Source organism: Diadema setosum, chromosome 14 (assembly GCF_964275005.1).
Source record: "Diadema setosum chromosome 14, eeDiaSeto1, whole genome shotgun sequence".
Taxonomy (NCBI): domain Eukaryota; kingdom Metazoa; phylum Echinodermata; class Echinoidea; order Diadematoida; family Diadematidae; genus Diadema; species Diadema setosum.
The window spans coordinates 26421447-26441155 of NC_092698.1; the positions used below are offsets into that span (position 1 = coordinate 26421447).

Here is a 19709-nt window from a genome sequence, read left to right on the forward strand (position 1 = left end):
AGCTGAAATACAAAAAAAAATATTACATTTAAATCACACTCAAAAGACCCCTTTTAAGTGCTTGAAAAAGCATATCATGTGGACTTTTTTTTTTACTATACCGTATATCTTGATTAGAATTGTAAGATTTAATAAGCAAAAAATGACAAGAATTCCATGTTTTGTAAGCTGACATATTATATACAACAATATTTTCGGCTCGCTCCCTGCGCTCGCTCGCCAAAATTTATTAAAAAAAGAAGAAGATAAGAATAAAACGTGATGATGACAAAAAGCCCTCTTTTGGGATCAAAAGAGGGCATCAACGGTTTCGAACATACGGGGGCGCAAAAAACCAAATCAAACAAGATAAGAACAAAACGTAATGATGACGCGGAAATATACAAATTTCGGCTCACTCGCTCGTACTAATTTAGAGTATTTTTTTCAAGTCCTCAGTTTGTTGTTATAAATCGTTATCTATGAATACAGGGACATCACTATGATTATCTTGATTATTGTAAGATTTAATAACCAAAAAATGACAAGAATTCCATGTTTTGTAAGCTGAAATACAAAAAAAAAATATTACATTTAAATCACACTCAAAAGACCCCTTTTAAGTGCTTGAAAAAGCATATCATGTGGACTTTTTTTTTAAAGTCCCTACCGGGACGGAGTTGGGTTTGAAACACTTTTTCAGAAATTAGGAGCGCAATTTTCGCGCTTGCCCCGGGCGCCGTTTTCCCTAGATACGCCACTGGATCCACCTCTTATTACCATCGCTTTGTTTTATAATTTGTTTTTGGATATATCTCAGCCATTTCAAAACCGGTTTTAATCGAATAAACTTTGAATTCCTCTTAGAATGGCACGCATGCCTTCTAGTAAGAGGCAAAACAATCTGTCGCTCGGTTATGGGACATAAAATGGAGATCCCGCTTCATTTATTCATCGCAAAGAGCAACTGGGTGTATAACCCGGCGAAGTGGTCCCCCCTCACGCCCTACAGGACCCCATGCAAGACTAGCTAGTGAAGCTGAACATGTATTATGGACTATCCAGCCATCTTCTCAGACGGAAAAATGAAGCAAGCAAAACGTACATGGGACTTATAACGAACTATTCTTTTCTTTTTTTTCTGTGTATTTTTGTTTAACCTTCCCCACCCCCCTGGATTAACCCGGTGAAGTTGTCCCACCTGACATCCAACTGGATCCCAGTGGAAGACCAGCTTTTGCAGCTAAACATGGACTGCCCATACAGCCATCTTATCTCGATGGAAATGAAACAAACAAACAAACAAACGACAGTAGTCATTTGGTATCCGAGTCACCAATGACACTTTTGAGGTGCTTCTTTTTGCATAAAACAATGATAATACATTATGCTTCAACCACCGTCCCAGAATGAAAATGTCTTGTAACAAGGCCTTTCAGCTGTCTCAGTTTAAAATCGATCGAAATTTGATCAACAAAGGAGGACTTACCTGAGTCAACTTATCCATGACTGATGCCTTGAACTCGTTAACTCAGCAGCATTCCGTTTTCTCGTTCAAAGGTCAGGATCGAGGCACCCTGTTCATTTTCGCGTCAACAGCCGGCTGATATCTTTATCATCAAGAATGGCAACATAGTGGCCACTCTACAACAACTTCTGCTCGCAAGACAAACACAATTTGCAAACACTTGCTGCAACTTTGTTTTTTCTCCTCCGTGTGAGCTCTTAGCCAGTCCTTTTTAATTAAGGTCAATGATGTCATCAATGATTCAAGGTTTACATGCGGGGATCACTGTGTAGTGTAGATAATGTATGCAGAAACGCATGAGTGGATGGTCTGAGATCATGATAATCATGGTTTTAGTTATCCAAAGTAGCTTATTCAGCCTTCAGGTAGAGATGGTCTTCGAGAAGGCCCAGTCTTATATATATATATATATATATATATATATATATATATATATATATATATATATGTGTGTGTGTGTGTGTGTGTGTGTGTGTGTGTGTGTGTGTGTGTGTGTGTGTGACGGAAGGAAAACTTGCAGTATAGACGTTGCAGTGATGTTCAGTCTTGCCTTTATTCCCCGAGCTTTCGGCTGTTTCACCAGCTTTTATGTTATGTCTCATCAAGCCCTTGAAAAAGGCTGGTGAAACAGCCGAAAAGCTCGGGGAATAAAGGCAAGACTGAACATCACTGCAACGTCTATACTGCAAGTTTTCCTTCCGTCACACATATACCAATGATGCAGTACCCACCACGTACGAGGCCAAGCCCACTTCACATTATATATATATATATATATATATATATATATATATATATATATATATATATATATATATATATATTATCTTTATGTATAGTGTGGCGTTTTTCTGAACTTTCGTTAATTCGGAAATTAAATAGGGTTAATTATTCCAAAAGGTCGTTAATCCAAGAGTGCAAAACGGTTAGTTGTTCCAAAGGTTCGTTAATCCGAAAATTAAAAGAAAGTGCGGAATAACGAACCTTATTTCGTGTTTGGATTTACAAACCCTTGGATTTGCAAGCCTTCGGAATAATGAACCGTAACCGACAGTGCTGGATGTATATCATAATATTACATTTCAATTTCAATTACAATTTATTTTCGTATTTCTCGATGGAAAATACATATGAAATATAACAAAATATAATGATACAAAATGTCCTGCTTGGATATATATATTAAAAAAATAATGCAAACTGGTACATAGCTGTCGATGTGTCATTTTCAATTAAGTAAAAAAAAATGCTATAAAGAAATACGATATATATACACTATATTTATATGTATATATTATGTATATATTTCTCCCATAGACACAGGCTACACCGGTTTTTGGGCGAGTAGGGTAAAGGCATGCACTCTCATGAATTATAATACGATATATCATATCGTATGTATTTACATGCCTAACCCTACTCGCCCAAAACAAACCGGTGCAGCCTGTGTCTATGGGAGAAATACTACATCATCACAACCAAGAAGCCATCAATTTTGAACTCAAGAACAGAACTCATTTCAACCTGTAAACATAAGAAAAAGCTTTCTCTTGCAGAGCACGGTTACAACCCCCCCCCCCCCACATGTAACAAGCTATTGTACCCCTGCCTTACTTTAAGCCCTGTACCAGTGTCATTATCAACCTTGTTTTGTTGAGCCACGTGCATGTATCTTTTGTTTGCTTGCTTGAATGCACCAGATCTGTATGTCTTTCACTGTACCTTAACAAGAAACTGTTACGAAGTTGATTTAGCTGACGAGGCTTCGGCCGAAACAGACTGTCCACCTAAGTCACTATAAAGCAACGCCGTCCATCCTACTATACACTGTACTATACATGAGCTCCTGTATTTGAGCACTGTCAACTATTGCAATTCACACTTTACTTACATACTATATACACCCTCGTTTGCATATCAAATCTTCGACCTGTTTTTGGTACTCTTACTCCCCCTCCTTCCTCCCTTCCCCCCTCCCCCCCCCCCCAAAAAAAAAAGAACAAAAAGAGAAAATCTGGTAATCATAGCCTGGTGTGATCATCGAAAAGAAATGTGAATGTTAGAGTCATTTTACAAAGTAAAAGTTGGATACCGCCCTTACCTTTCTTTAGCATGATTCGAGTATGCTGGGTTAATGAAAACAAAACCTGTCTATAAGCGAAATTACCCTCAGTTAGATACAATCTCTCCTTCGATAGCGTGACGAAATTACACCCGCCAGTATGTAATTTTCAGCTTCCTGGAATACCCTGTGCAGGCATATACTTGTGATTGTCATGTAAATGGTGCTGTTCATCCTGTCGGTCTCGTGAGCCTTCTTTGCGTAGTGTTAGTCTCGTGGACTTTCTTTGCCTGGTGCCGGTATCTTGACCCTCTTTTGCGTAGTGTCTGTCTAGTGAGCCTTTTTTTTTGGGGGGGGGGAGGAAATGTCAGTCTCTTGGGCTTTCTTTGCGTAGTGTCGGTCCCGTGGGCCTTTTCTGCGTAGTGTCAAACTTGTGGGCTGTATGACTCGTGGGCTGCATGACTCGTGAGCCGTATAACTCGTGGGCTGTACGACTAATGGACCTATTTGACTCGGTCGTGAGTGTGGGTCTCATGTTCACTGGACACCAGTCTTTACTTAGCATTCAAGCCAATTTGTGTCACATTCTACCTGCACACTTTTCTATGTTTTGACAAGATTATCAATACTGACATGATAAACAGTCATGATTTTCGTTGTAATAGAAATCAGGAAAACATGAAAGTCACCGTGTATGTCGTGCAGGATTTCATTTTAACATTGATAAATCTATGACAAGTGACAAGCTAATTATACATCTGGGACACATTCCTGGAGGAAATAGTTCGCCTCAAACGAAGTGACTCTGATCAGATCCATGCAAAGAACATCAAAGACTAATAAAGCTATTGTCATTGAATTTCTTCCACTTTTCCAATTTCTTTCGAACATGAGATAACAACAATAACAACAACTTTCATCAGCTAGGGAAAGACATCAAAATTAACAAAATCAATCTTCAAGCGACTGTATTTGATTGGCTAGCTTTCCTTAACTACTCTCGACTTTCTCAAGACGAACATTATATTCCTTTACAAGTTCGCAGCTTTTCTGATAATACTTTGGGGTCAGTAGAGCATAGATAGGTGAAAATGTGTCTCCGGAGTCCTGTTTTAAAGCAGTATTAGTCTTCCAGATCCAGATGGCGTCTTTGACTTTCCTAGCCCCAAAAGTAGGATTAAAAGGTGGCTATGTGGGCATCACCCCGCCCAATATAATGACCGGCAACAATGACATGCTCAGCAAAGTCTGAATGGCTGACAGAGTTAAGCTCAAACGCCCCTTTGCGATCCTTTAATCTGTCATTGATTAACCTTCCAGTTTCTCTAACATAGGTCTTATCACGATCACAGAACTTTTTCCCGTAGAAGACTCCTCTTTTGTCTCCTTTGACCTACTTATCTTTGGAGAGTGAACTTATTTATTTCGTAGTGTATCGAGGCCTTTAACGGCAACATCAACTCCCCCCCTGAGAAAGTTCTACGTGCTTTCTTCAACATGGGACCATAATACTATGTCTGCTTTTACTTTGTCATAATTATATTCACTTCTATACAAATGTTTCTCTACAAAGCCTATTTGAATGAAATACAAAATAATAGATGTGTACTGCACCTTAAATGATTGTATCAGAGTGAGACATTTATATTACATGTCTTAAAGGTACATTGAGTGTTTACCGTTTTTCTGGTGATCTGATTTTACGTGTAAATGCTACATTTCGACGGAATGATGTGCATTTATTATGGTCTATTCCTTACCCTAGTATACACAATATATACAGGATATAGTACAGACATACTCTTTGTTTGTTTTTATCAATCTTTCATTTTTTTTTCATGTAAACAGTATGCAAATCAATTCATCACAAAATAACACAAATTTCATAACAAAATAAATTCGACATTGCCAATGTTACTAATAAAAAAGAAAGAATTTTGTATGTTAAAAATACACACACACACACACAATATCTCACACACACACACACACACACACACACATCTTGTACACATGTTCTACATACTGAAGCGGTGCTTTGTAATTTTGAACTGATAACATGTAATCCTCACACAGCTGGGTCGCACTTCGCCCAGCAGTCAGCTACATATCAAGCACCAAGAGGCGATTTACGTAGAGTTGCGTAGCGCCATCTAATGGCAAAGGAAACTCTGAAGGTGAACCTGAGTGGTGTTTGAACTTCCTCTCCTCCCACGTGCTCTATAAGAGTGAAAATTTTCGCGGTGTTGAAATTTTCGCTCATTTGCAACCACAAACTAGCGCGAAAATAAAAGCACGCGAAAACTTTTGCTTGCCATATTATGTTCCAGTGGTTGATGTCTTGATTCCGCGGAATTAAAAACACGCGAAACTCTTCTTACCCCGCCGGCGTAAAAAAATTCACTTTTACAGCATTACATTAATTTGGCTATCTACTGTCTCTCGTGTTGTGTTGTTGGTTTCCTTTAAAGCAAGATTCAGTAATGAAGTTGTAGGCTTACATGGGTTTAGCAATACATGTCAATTTATATGTCACCATTTTTTTAAAGCAACAATGTTATTATACTCTGACGCGGCGATTCCTAATGCGCTCTAACAACCATTAACCTTTTATGAACTGATGCTGGATTCAATTTACTCAAGTCTTAGATTATCTTCATTCTATTCTAATTAATTCTTTTTACTCTGACTGATTACAATCAGGCCATTAGTAAGTATATCAGGTGTTCAGCTTCAGTCTGCATGTGGCTAGCACATTGGATGTTTCATGTTTTCTTTTTACACAATACATTTTTCCATGTATGAACGAAAATAGAACTGTAATTCTCTTACTACCCCCTTTCATCCACCGCGTACTCTCTCCAGGATATTCTAGTCATAATTACTTCCTCACCCAGCCTCTTCAGCATTCCTTAGCCAACCAAGCAGTTTGAAACTTCTAAGTCTATTACCCTGGTCACGTGAAACCAGTGATCATCATTCAGCGCAGATCAACTCAGCAATGAGTATCACACTTTAATAGCCCGTGAAGTGTTTAACCCTAATCCCACCGGGTTTTTTGAGGGACTTGAAACCACCGGGGGGGGGGGGGGGGCTTTTTGGCCCCCTTCAGATCTCGGTCGTGGATCGCGCGATCCTCGCGAAAATTTGCATTAAGGTAGAGGCCAATGAAATCTACAAGACTGTATAGTTAGATTTTTCAAATTTTAATTAATGTATTTTTTGATAATTAATTTATACTAATTTATGCAAAAAATATTGTTTTGCCTATAAATAAAAAGATAAAGCTCCAAGACTTCTAATTTTTGGTGAACATATTCTTTTCAATATCCTCAACAATAGTATTGAAGCAAAAATTCGACTTCATAACCATTTCTTATGTATTTTATTGTTTATTGAATTTCTTATGTATTTCTTTGTTTTTTCACTTTTTGTTTTTGTTGTTTTTTCGTCAAAATTTGTCGCAGAAACTTTTTAAAGCATAATCAGGCTGAAATAAATCATTATCAACCATTGAAAGTGAAAATATTTCTTTTTATATGAATTAATTGCAAAAACACAATTTACATTGGATTTGTACACAAAATCATGTTTTTTTAGTAATTTTTAGGTCGACGATTTTTTTTTTTTCAAAGGGGCGTGGCTTCAAAACGGTATGCCCGGGAGAGACAAATTTGGTCTCAAAATTAGCGCGATATTTGAAAGAAAAAAGTCATAAAATGTCGCGGCGAGAGCATCACGCGTTGTGGAATAATCACGCGAAACGTCAGGGGGGGGGGGGAGGGCAAAATGCCCCCCCCCCCCCCCGGTGGGAAGAGGGTTAAGTATTGGAAAAAAACGACAATCTACTTTTTGTTTTATTATCATTGACCGTAAGTGATAATAAAGCTCTTTACCTAAACGCCTTAATTTCCTGGTATTGTCTTCAGTCGCAACCTGTAAGGATGCATTTCGCCTGACTATACTCCGGTTCGTCACTAGAGGGAGACATGTATAGTACGCAACAGCCACAAAGTGATGTTCTCATTTCTCGGTTATTCCGTGACTATCATAATAATTATGTTGACGTGAAGAAAGAAAACAAAATCGCACAAATCAAATGAAGACAGTTCTTATCTGCCATCATAATGACTAGTAACACATAGTAGCTGTTTTGCATACTTGGCTTGTTTTGTATACTTATTTCTCTATTCGGTGGATTTTCTTGGATTGTTTTTTTTTTTTTTTCTGCAACAGACTTGGAAGGCACTTTCGAAAAGAAAAGGAAAATGTGTTTATTATTTTTTTTTTCGCTTCTCATTCGGCGGGGCTACCTGTGTGGTTAATCAAAATGAAGCGAAAATTCACATGATGGCGCCCTTCAACTAAGCTGAACTTTTACTCGTTCGCCGTAAACTCAAATGTCTCAAATGTTCGACGCGTGTATGAAATGTTTTTTGTCTTCTTTTGCAAAATGTGACCCTGATGATACCTGTATACCCCCAATATTTTGATAGACCCTCCTGAGATAACTGCTTGAGATAACTGCTTGTAAATTATGTTAGCATCCATTGTAGTGCGTTTGCCCCGTTATGGCAGTCTGAGAATGAACGCTAATATTCAACCACGGACAGCCACGATAGCCAACGCAGCAGTTTGATACTTACATTACCCCCATTGAGCCAGATGACGAGTCCATTTTGCGCATGAGCAGAAGAAAGGTCATTCGTACCAACAGGCATGTTGGTTCTTAAATTCACTGGAATGATTATCTGTAATGTAATGATTATCATGTAATCCTTTTAACATATTATGCTGCTTGTCAGCACAGTCACCTGATACGGTAAGAGTAGTAGTTGGCAATATCAATAAAAAGAGAATGTTATTACATTCAATGCAAAATAATGAAATGGATGCTTTCCCAAGTGTTAATTGACATTTCATTCTGGTCATCTGATCTGCGCAAGTTTTTTTTTTTTTTTTAATTATGCATTATGCCGTTCTGAAAACAAAGAGGAGCCCCTAACCGACTGAGGAGAAAAAAAAAAGGGCTCATTCGTACCAATGTGCCCATGAGCTAACTCCAAACTGGTTAATTCGAAAAAGTAATATGACAGTTAAACCATTTCATCACTCTGCCAACTCTTCGCTTTTCCATCCCTCCCCCATTTGCATTTACACTATAATAGTTTCCATGTTTCCAGCTCCATAGAAATTGCCAATAATAATGCATACTAAACACCATTTTAATCATCATCGAAGACTAAGAAACTTATCATACCATGCTACTTTATCAGAGTAAAAATCAACTATTCGTACACAGTCATGACAGTTTATAGAACCTATATCATAATGTTTGACGGAAGTAAATGTAGATCTAACCGAGTAGATTTAGAAGTTTTATTATCGATACATAATACCGATGTTACTCTTAAGGGAAACCATGCAAAGTATTCATCACGTCCACATCGCCATTGAGAAATTGACGGAACAGAATGGAAATATTTTTGGTATATTATCGCAAAAAGACTTCCGATCTTTTTCTTGAAATTACTTTTTGACGTCACTGTGTGACGTTGCTAACTATCCACCTGTATCCTTTTGGGATTAAGTATGGTGTCAATGAAATCTTATATTAATAAAGTAGTACTCAGAAATCTTTTTCACCACACGCATACGAGACGACCTTCAGAATACATTTTTCAGACAGACGTAAAACTATACATGGCCTTTTAATTATCCTTTTTTAGTAATGAAGAGGAAAATCATTTCAATATACATGTATGTATTAACTGCATCACTATTAATATTTCAAAAGGCCGTGTGCGTTAATGTTTATTATTCATTTAGTCATTCACGAATAGATATAGCTGTAGATATGGATATGTGCATAGTAAAATCAAATGAAACAATTTGTATTTCATGCTTTCTTAAAGAGGAAATCCTGTCCAAAATATAAGTTACTCTGATAAAAAAGCGTAAAACTTTACGAGTTCAACGATAAAAATTTGACTGAAATTGGATGAAAAATAAGGAAGTTATGAAATTTTCAAGTTTTGATAATTTCATCAAAACAGTTTTTGTACAGTGGATATGAATATGCAAATGAGTGAGCTAACCATGTCATGCCCTCACATTTTCCATTGATCGTGTACAAAAAAAAATGACAAAATTCAAAATTACTGACATTGAAATCTGAAACATGACATTCTTGCTGGTTGAATAACTTCAGAATAGTGATCAGTTAGATAATGAGGATTTGAGCCTCGGGCATAATTGCGTTTGAATGAAAAACTGGAAATTTCACAATTTTATGCGCAAACTATATGGTACGTTGCGAGGGAATGACATGCCCACTTTGCTTTTTGCCTATTCATATTGACTGTTCAAGAACTGTTTCCCCCAAAAATAGCGAAACTTCAAAATGACATAACTTCCTTATTTTCACCAGATTTCGATCAAATTTATACCGTTGAACTCGTAATTATCTTCTTTCTTATCAGACTAACTTATATTTGGAATGGATTTCCCCTTTAAAGCATAACCTTTGGTATAAGTATTTGAAACGCATGATTAATGGCGAGAACAAGTTCATCAGTTACATCTTGGCAAAAAGATGAACAGTATATATATATATATATATTTTGTAATCATAGTCGGAATTTCCAGCAAATGATGGGCATCTGTTCCAATACGTCCAGATGGTCTTATTTAACAATGTCCACAACTAATTCAACAAAAGAGAAGTGTATTAAAGTTGATTAGAGCTTCATAATGGTCTACAATAATATTGCAACATTATACACCCCGAAAACGTCTCTCTATAAGTTACTCTAAAAGACTATGTATCCATAGAGTGAAACGACTGACGGAAACCTGTTACTGATGGTTCATATTTTTTCAGATATAATGAGGAGAGTTCAGACGGTCATGACGTAAACAGGTAGAGTTAAAAAGTGATGACGTCGTCATGATGGCCGACGTCACATCAGCCTCTTCGTCCATCGCCAAAAAAGGTACAATCACAACCCCACTCCACCCCAACCAAACCCAGTTCCCACCATCCTTCCCTTTCGACCTACCTCTCACCCATGGCAGCTGTCCCATTCAGGTTTCGAAGCAGTATGGCATGCGCAGTGATCCCGACATGACATGGCATCTCGATTCGCGCGACTTAATTCAAGTCGTCAACAATGTCCTCAGTATATAGACGCAACTTACTGACCCTTTTCTGTGCTTCATTGCTTCTGATCTCCTACACAAGACCAGCTACCTTTTCCTTGACTCTTGTTCAAGGTTTGATTGCTATCGTTGCTCCATTCTTCCTCCTCCTCCTCCCCCACCCCCCCCCCCAACCCAAATCCGGTTTGTTACCCTCATGTTGAAGTTACGTGGGACCAGGATAGAATGGTGTTGTGTCAAAACTTAGGAAACCGAAACTGATAAATCAAGAAAATGACAGGAAATTTACAAAGACTCATTGTAGTTGCATTATCTACACACCGATACAAAAGCCTAAGATTCCAGAAATTTAATTTGTTCTTATTTACTTTAATACGTACTGATCTGTAACTAATCCGTTTATTTGTAGCGTATTTTTTAAAACAATTATTCATATGGGTAAATGTGCACATTGTAATGGCGGACTCAAAGGCTTTTAACACTTTGATGATTAATTACAATTGGGTATGTTTGCTTTCTTTTACTTGTTGAGCAAATAAATTAAAATTCAATACCCAAAGAAAACCTTACTCTCTCTAAAATGAAAATGATTACACCAACACAAACAAAACTCCGCAAAAAAAAAAAAGAAAAAAAAAAGATACGTTCGTAGTCTTCTCTGTTGCTAGGCGAAAAAAAATCCAATAACATATTCCAAGGATTCGTCAACAAAGCTTAAATAAAACACAATGTATCTGATGACTAGTCGTTTGAATTGCATTGACACTTTACGGTTAATTAAATTGACTTGGAAGAAATCGAATAAATTAGCACGCTAAATAGCCACGAGCACAATTTGTTAAAGCTCCTCCAAATTTTCTACCCAACGATGCAGCGAATACGGATTTATGTTTAGCCCGAGGTCTCCTCCATATGCGCATATCGCGTAAGCCTGTCGTAATTGGGATGATTAAAAACAGATCGATCGTGGTGTAGATTAATTAGCCACTTTAAAGACGTCAGACCTAAACCTATTAAAGGCCGACGAGACAATGATTTAACGATTTTCTTTCCATGCGCAGTTGTTTCCCTCCCAGTCTCGACGATTTCCCGGGAGCTGCTAACATGGGAGTGACCACGTTTGGTGAGCGTCGACGGGTCGGCTAACATATCGATTGTTCTTTTACGCGGTTCATGATCGCATTGTTCCTTCTGCTAAAATAGAATTTCACTAAATGTCGACTGCTGTCTTCTTTTATACAACGACACAGGGATGGAAAGTATCATTCACAATAGTACCTTCTCCTGTATCCTGTATGTATGTAAATATGAATAAATGATAGAATGAATAACTGAATAAATAATAATATTACTTGCAGACATGTATATATGTATATATACATATACAATTATTAGTAGTATTATTGCTATTATAAACATTACTATGACACCGTACATTTAATGGAAGTTTCAGTTTGTTCGTTCTTCTGTTTGTTCGTTTGTTGATGACGGCCTCGAGCGAAGAGGAAAAGTATTTATGAAATACAAAACTCAAATTGGAACAAAACGGACAACTGCGACAGGTAAAAATATCCTGAGCCTCAAATACATACATGTACAATTAATTCAGCGATCAACATTGGCATAGAAATATACTAAAAATAAGTATGAGGGACAGGGAAGAAAATGGATAAGTGAAATAGAAAGAGGATGGGATGAGATATTGATAGGGATTAAGCATTTGAGGCTTTTTGTTTTGTTTTGTTTATACAGGAAGTAATGTTACGTAAGAATTTTTAATGTTTGAAGCTGTAAACGTCAGAAATAAAGCAGGCAAAGTCGGTTGGGTGTGATTAGAGTATGGAAATGAATGAGAGAGCTTGATTATTTTCTGAGTGACATATTACCATAAGGATATATATATATATATATATATATATTACATGTATAAGATTATTTTAATATTGCGAAAAGAAGCACGGTGTCTAAGATCACAAGATAGCGAGTTCTACGGGGTCATCCCACTAGACCGACACCCACGAGTCATACAACCCACGAGTACGACATTGAAAACAGGTCCATGAGTCATACAGCTCACGAGTCCTACAGCCCACGAGTTCGACACTAGGCAAATAAAGCCCATGAGACCGACACTAAGTAAAAACAGCCCATGAGTTCGACAGATACAACACGGCGCTTAATGTGTCGATCTCGTGGGCCTTGTTAGCTTAGTGTCGAACTCATGGGCTGTATGACTCGTGAGCTGTGTAACTCATGGGCTGTATTACTTGTGGGCCGTATAACTCGTGGGCTGTATGACTCGTGGGCTATATGACTCGTGGGTGTCGGTCTCGTGACGTACACCCAGTTCTACATCTGGTCCTTGTTGTCACATATACTACCAAATGAGTGGATGCTGAAAATTGAGATAAACGTATCTTTAATCATCTCAGGGAGCCGGTTAAAGGCATACTTAACCATGAATATAGCAGCTTGCCATATATGTATATCGATGATTTTGAGAGTGTTTAGCCGTAAAACAATGATTCTGTGTGTGTTGAATGGTGACAACTCGTAACAAGTCTTACAAGTCTTCAAAAGCAAGAGTACTGACTGTGATAAAGCCGCAATCATCCCAAACTTGAGTGTTTTAAGGAAGCTGTTCTCCATGCACCCTCCTAGGGGATCCCATAATATTGTTGAGTGTACTATGCGTATAAATTATGTTAGGACCATGTTAATTATTGTGCATCAATGGTTACTTCAAAAATGTTGACATACATTAAATTTTGTTCCAGGTGTTGTGAGTCTACATGAAAATTAATATTTTGTGTTGGTGTATGATCATTGTTTTGTCCGTATCAAGAGACAGTTTGGTAGCCTAAAAACCATAGTGGCACTTTAAATAATCAGAAGATTATCGTGATCAGTGTGTAGATCTTCATGAGTAAAGAAAATGCTTGCATCATCTGTAAGAATAAATTAAGATCGAATATATATAAATGATGATAATGATTATATATGTAATTATGTGTTTATCATATGCATACAGACCTCTTTGACATTATGTTTCAAAGAAACTAAAATGACAACATTTGTCATTAATTGCCTCAATCTGAAATTAATGAATTCTATGAAATGCAAACTAGTAGTGCTGGTTGCCGCACTTTCAAGAATATCATCGATTTTTCCTGAGGTGCTTGAATTTACAGCTCAATAAGCATGTTTACTCTCGAACATGCGTGTCAGAAGCAGAGATTGGAATTGTTGGTTTTTTGTTTGTTTGTTTGTTTTTGTTTATTTAGGGGTGTTTGTCACGGGGACCAATAAAATGGAAAAGACGTGTCATAAAATCTTTTAGGAAACCATACAAGTACATTACCGACACATTTAGGTGTATATGGCATTAAAACAATAGTGTTTTAGAAAAATAGAATGTCAGAAATCGCTCTCTATAACACACGTCATTTCCACAATGAAATGTCTTCATTCAAGTATAACAATGAAAAGGAAATGGGGAAAGTTGAGACATCTTCAAAAAAAAAAACAACAACAACAACAAACAAACAAACAAACAAACACCCTATTCACTCCTCAATAGAGGTCTCTTGGATGTATTTTCTTTGGTTACGAGCAAGTTATGGTAACATTGATGAATCATCGTTGAAGAATTTGCATAAATTAACCTATCACAAGCAACATTTTAGCACCCCCTCCCCCAACCTATCACAAGCAACATTTTAGCACCCCCCCCAAAAAAAAAGAAGAAGACACATCCCTGATTCATATCTAATTTTTATTGCGTTAATGCATGGCACTAACTCGAGGGGAGGAGGAGGAGGGTCAATATATCATCAAAATTGATATGATCACAGCTGGTAAGAAGCAGGAGTGGGAGGAGGAATGGAAATTTAACGCACAATACACGTAGTAAAGCTGATTGGTAAGTTGCCTTCCACAGATTCGAATTTACGCTTGCCGTCCCTACTTTAGTTGCACAAGTTGTCAGAGCTAAAAGGAGGCAGTGTCGGCTTCTTCTTTCATGACTTGATTCCAAAAAATGATTTACCCTCTGATAAGGACAATGAATATGGTTATTGACATAAATACAGATAAGCCAATCAGCGAGGCCGCCAATTCTCGTCGCTGGGTTGACTTTGCGCCGGAAGTCCCTCGCTCGCAGCCGCGGGGAATGCTAATTCACTTTCCGTGTGAGCAGTTCTCTTGCGCTATATAGGAACCTTCAAAGACTTAATGCCATTTCTCAGCGCGTAACCTGCGGTGATAAAAAATGGATAAGTTCATTTAGAGTTGAGTGGTATCCTTTAGACTAGTTATAGTAGATGCTCGTCAGAAGATAATTGAATATGACCATCGCACAGCTGGTGAGATGCAGGTTTTTCTTATGATGGTGGAGCGGTAAGTTGCGGCAAGGATATACCAGTACCAAACCTACTAAAGATGCTAAAGGTGCTACTAAAGATTCTCTTGAGACCCAGGGATGCCCAAATAGCCCTTCCTTTGACATTTTCTTTTTTTTTTTTTACTGTTTCCTGCCTGTTGTGGCAGAGGACTGCAGATTAGTCACAAAATTGACATTGACTTATGACATATGCCGCAACATGTTCATTAACAACGATGTCACCCACAATATTCTATGGTCCATAGATTACATCAGTTGCTGTATTTAGATCTGGACCCCCCCCCCCACCACCACCACCAACTCACCGCATACCATTTCCTTACGTATTAGTATTATAACGCAGAAAATATATCAATACATATTTATGCATGGTGCCTCTGGCAAAAATGTGTTCATTAAACACTCGCATGAAAGAAACTGAGAAGGAGAACTGTGGAGGAGAGAGGTTCGTACGGCTCGAAGACCCTTAAACTGACAAAAGGGGGAGGGGTGGAGAGGAGGCAAATCGTGCGATATTTATCTTATACCAGTTTCCTAGCAAAAAGAAAATAAATGAGAATAATTTCTCAACATTTAATAGTGTATTTAAAACTAAGATTTAAAGGAGATTTCCTTGTTGTCGACCTTCATGAATTCATATCTGGACTAAAATTAGTACGTTCACAAAAAACGGACAAAGGAGGAGAAAGTTCTGTAATTTTGAAATTTTGCACGTTTTTCATTGCGTTTTGGTGTATCGTTCGCAGATATATGATTATGGAACTTATCTAACACTTAACTTATCTAAGGTGATGATGTAATCACTTAACTATTCTGAGGTGATCATGTCATCCTTAGCTTGTCTAAGGTGATCATGTCATTACTCATCTTGTCTTAGGTGATGATGTCATCACTTAACTTGTCTTAGGTGATGAGGTCATCACGTAATTTGTCTAAGGTGTGATGTTATCACTTAATTTTTCTAAGGTGATGATGTCATCACTTAACTATCTCACGTGATAATGTCATTACTCAGCTTATTGAAGGTGATGATGTCATCACTTAACTTGTCTAAGATGTTGTTGTTTGTACTTATCTGTCGGTCAACGTGAAATTTGTTGAGACTGTCAAACGTTTTTTTTTTTTTTTCTTCTTCTTCTTATGGGGAAAGGAGAATGTGGAAAAAAAGCCCACTTATTGTTTTCATTTGAACATCTGCCTAAGAGGATTTTACGTCCACTCTAGCCAATGGCATTCGTGAGCGCACTTAAGATTCCTTCATGTACCACGGTAATACAGTTGCCATTACTGGATTGGATTAACTTCTTTCCAGAGAAAACTTTTGCAATTTGACTATTTTAATTTCACACTCTAATTGGCTATGCAAAGATTCTATGCATTTTGGCGCTCTTGTCAACGTTATACTGGAAGCATCGAGCTCCGACCCACAGTTGTTACGGAAATGCACCAGAATATTAGGCAAACAATCCATTAATCTTGATTGCGTTTAAATTCATTTCCTCGAGGCCCTGGTGTATACAGTAGAAAGAAACTCATTTGTACGTCAAACATCATCTCGTACGTACAAAATGGTCAAGAGATCATTATTGGTAGAAGAGAGGGGGAGGGGAGAGAGGGAGAGATATGTATGAATGCGCGTCTATGTGTGTGTGTGTGTGTGTGTGTGCGTGCGTGTGTGTGCGTGTGTGTGCGTACATACATGTGCTGATGAAAGTGGGTGTGCGTGTGTGTTGCGTGCACGTTCTCCCGCATGCGGTAAATTCTTTCATCCACCCACGTCATTATAAAACGTCGCTGATTCGCTCATTTGATGTTAAGGCTCTTAAAAAAAAGTGGGTGGCGGTGACAAGCAACAGAATTTAGAAGGAGCGCGCGCGAGTGCATGAGCGTTCCCATGGAAGGGGGTGAAAAAAAATATACACTCGGTTTTCATATGATTGGAAGTGCGCAGCCGTAGCGACGGGGACAACTAATTCGTTGATTATCAAGTGTCGAATGGTCCTTGGTCTCTTTTCTTTTTTTCGCCTCATTTCGGGCGCAAATTCGATGTTATAATCTCATGCCGGCTCCATCGGTTTCCAGTGATAGCATTTTGTTCTCCACACGGGATTGCAATTTTGTGATAATACAATAACAAAAAATCGTGCTCGGCTTTCGAGCCTGCGTTTCAACCGTGCCGAGAGGGGCTGTCTTGTCGAGTTCTACACTTCATCTGCCAAGTGAACGAGGGGAGGAGAAACGGAGAGAAAAACCAGGACATAAAAGAGGGGGAGACTTTTGAGGAGGAAGCGGTCGGAAAAAGAAAGCAGGGCAGAGAAGAGATTTCGGACCATGGCCAGGCTATATCCAACAGTGTGTGCCTCTGTCCTTTGTCTGGCGCTGATTTTCGTTCACACAGGTGAGTTTATACGTTCTGTAAATGCCAAATATAGTATGGGTAATTCAAGCTCAATTTGAAGAGAGCGGTGAATGTGTTCCTGCTCCGAAAACATTTCAAACAGGCGCAGTGCCTTTCTCCTCGCTTTTTTCGGGGGGGGGGGGGGGAATCATATTTATGCTATATATATATATATATATATATATATATATATATATATATATATATATATATATGTATATATATGCCAATTTCGACGGAAAGAGTTTGATGGCAACTCTTTCAAGTGCTGATACAATTTGTATTTGGTTACAAGTCCAAAATGACACCGCTTAAAAGTGGTAGGGTCTATAGCTGTCATTAATCTTAAAAGCACTAATACTATTTAGTAATAGTTACACTTGCGTCATACTAATCTTGTATGATACGCACATCATGCAGTGGTCACATCCATATAGTTAGACACGCTATTCAGTTGATGAATCATAAGGAGAGAACAGAGTCAAACTTCAGATGGACTCTGGTATTTTTCATTTGACCAAACCAAGCTTGTGCTTAGCTTGATCGTGTTATGCTTACTTCAGCGCTGCCTCATGGAGTCATAGCAATTTCTTGTACTCTTCAAACATCTAATAGGCTGCTGCTGCCAAGAAAGTTTCACTGGTAGCAATAATTTCATTCATTGCCACCCCTTACAAGTTAAAATTGCAATGAGTTCGTTTTGTTCGGAACAATTTTCTTTGTGCTACAAATTAGTCCGCTGTTTTTAATGAACGGTTCTGATTTGTTTAGGTTTCTTTCTTTTTTTAAGAATTCAAATTTCTCGTGTTATTCTCACAGACGTTTGTACTTTGTCGGCAAAATCATGTTAACATTCGATAGACCCGTATAAGGCACTTCCCCACATAACATACCTCTTGCTTTGGTATTGTTGGCAAGTACTCGGCCTGTTTAAAGACTGTTTAAAGCAAGCGGACAAAGTATCGTATTGATACCACATGCGTGAGGCATACAGCATACATCTTCATTCCAACTATAGTACTCACACTTAATACTTTCCTTGGGGAAACGTATATAGGAAAAAAAAAAAAGAGCGTATTAATTTAGAGTGCTGTTCATGGTTAAACATACCATAGATCAATTGAAGGGATTTTTTTTTCCACGCTCCTGCGCGAGGGTTCCTCTCCTATGAAGAAACCTTCGAAACGATGCTGTCAAGAACATTTGCGTATATATAAATGCACACGTATATATATATATATATATATATATATATATATATATATATGTATATATATACATATATATATAATTGACTTTGACAATATTATAAGAGTCTGGGTTTGAATCCCCCCCCCTCAAAAAAAAAAAAAAAATTAAATAAAAGGACCGAGGTCTGAATCATTCAGTTAATGTTGTCTGTTTAAGTCATAAGACGAGGTTTCTGCCTTGATGACTAGACTATGTTAGAACTTACAAAATCTATTAACTGTTTTGAGAAGCGTTAAAAAAAAACTGGGTCAAAAACCTTCAATATGCATTATGCGCCCCTGTTAAGTATTGCGTTTTTTTTTTTTTTTTTTAAGGATATCAAGAGGACCGACGACAAGTTGAACATGAATACCAATGCATCACACAATGTCGGGCAGCAGGTGATTTTGACCTCACTTATTATGGGAACGGTACTATAGGACTCGACACAGTCATTGGGGGTTTCCGTGCATCGCACACCCAAGCTCTTATCTCCTACATTGATTGTATTTATGGCGGCTTTTTCTAAAACTTTGACACCTCTATAAACTAGGCTTCTTCTTTTTTTTTTTTTCCTTTTTTTCCTTTCTTTATTTGGTCAGTGCTTGTTTTCCTGCGGCGAACTAAGCGCAAGCCTGACATAACAAAGTTTTGAGCGTTACGCGCTTCCTTCCCACACGACCAAAGGCCGCCTTCTCGTATTGCTCCATTCATTTCTATGAACCCTCTGTCCATTTTTGCTTGAAGAACGTGACCGCGCATTGGTCGGCGGAAAAGGCACAAAACTCTCAAATCCTCTACGACAGATGTCTTTTGAAAAGGAAACGCAGATTGGTAATCTCTTAGGAAATAATTTATGACAATATCATTTCTACAATATATACCAGTCAGTATGTGTTTGGTAAAATGCACAAAATTAGGATATTGTATACAATGGAATGAACAATGA

At 37.9% G+C, this 19709-nt stretch overlaps 1 protein-coding gene across 1 annotated transcript in view; it reads left to right on the forward strand.

Annotated features, from left to right (window-relative positions):
* Window positions 1–17463: 17463 nt before the first annotated feature.
* The window catches only part of LOC140237668 (uncharacterized), a 95650-nt gene continuing 93404 nt past the window's right edge, over window positions 17464–19709 (forward strand). The window contains exon 1 of the mRNA XM_072317593.1: window positions 17464–17530. Coding sequence (XP_072173694.1) covers window positions 17464–17530 — 67 coding nt within the window. The remainder of the gene's footprint in view (window positions 17531–19709) is intronic.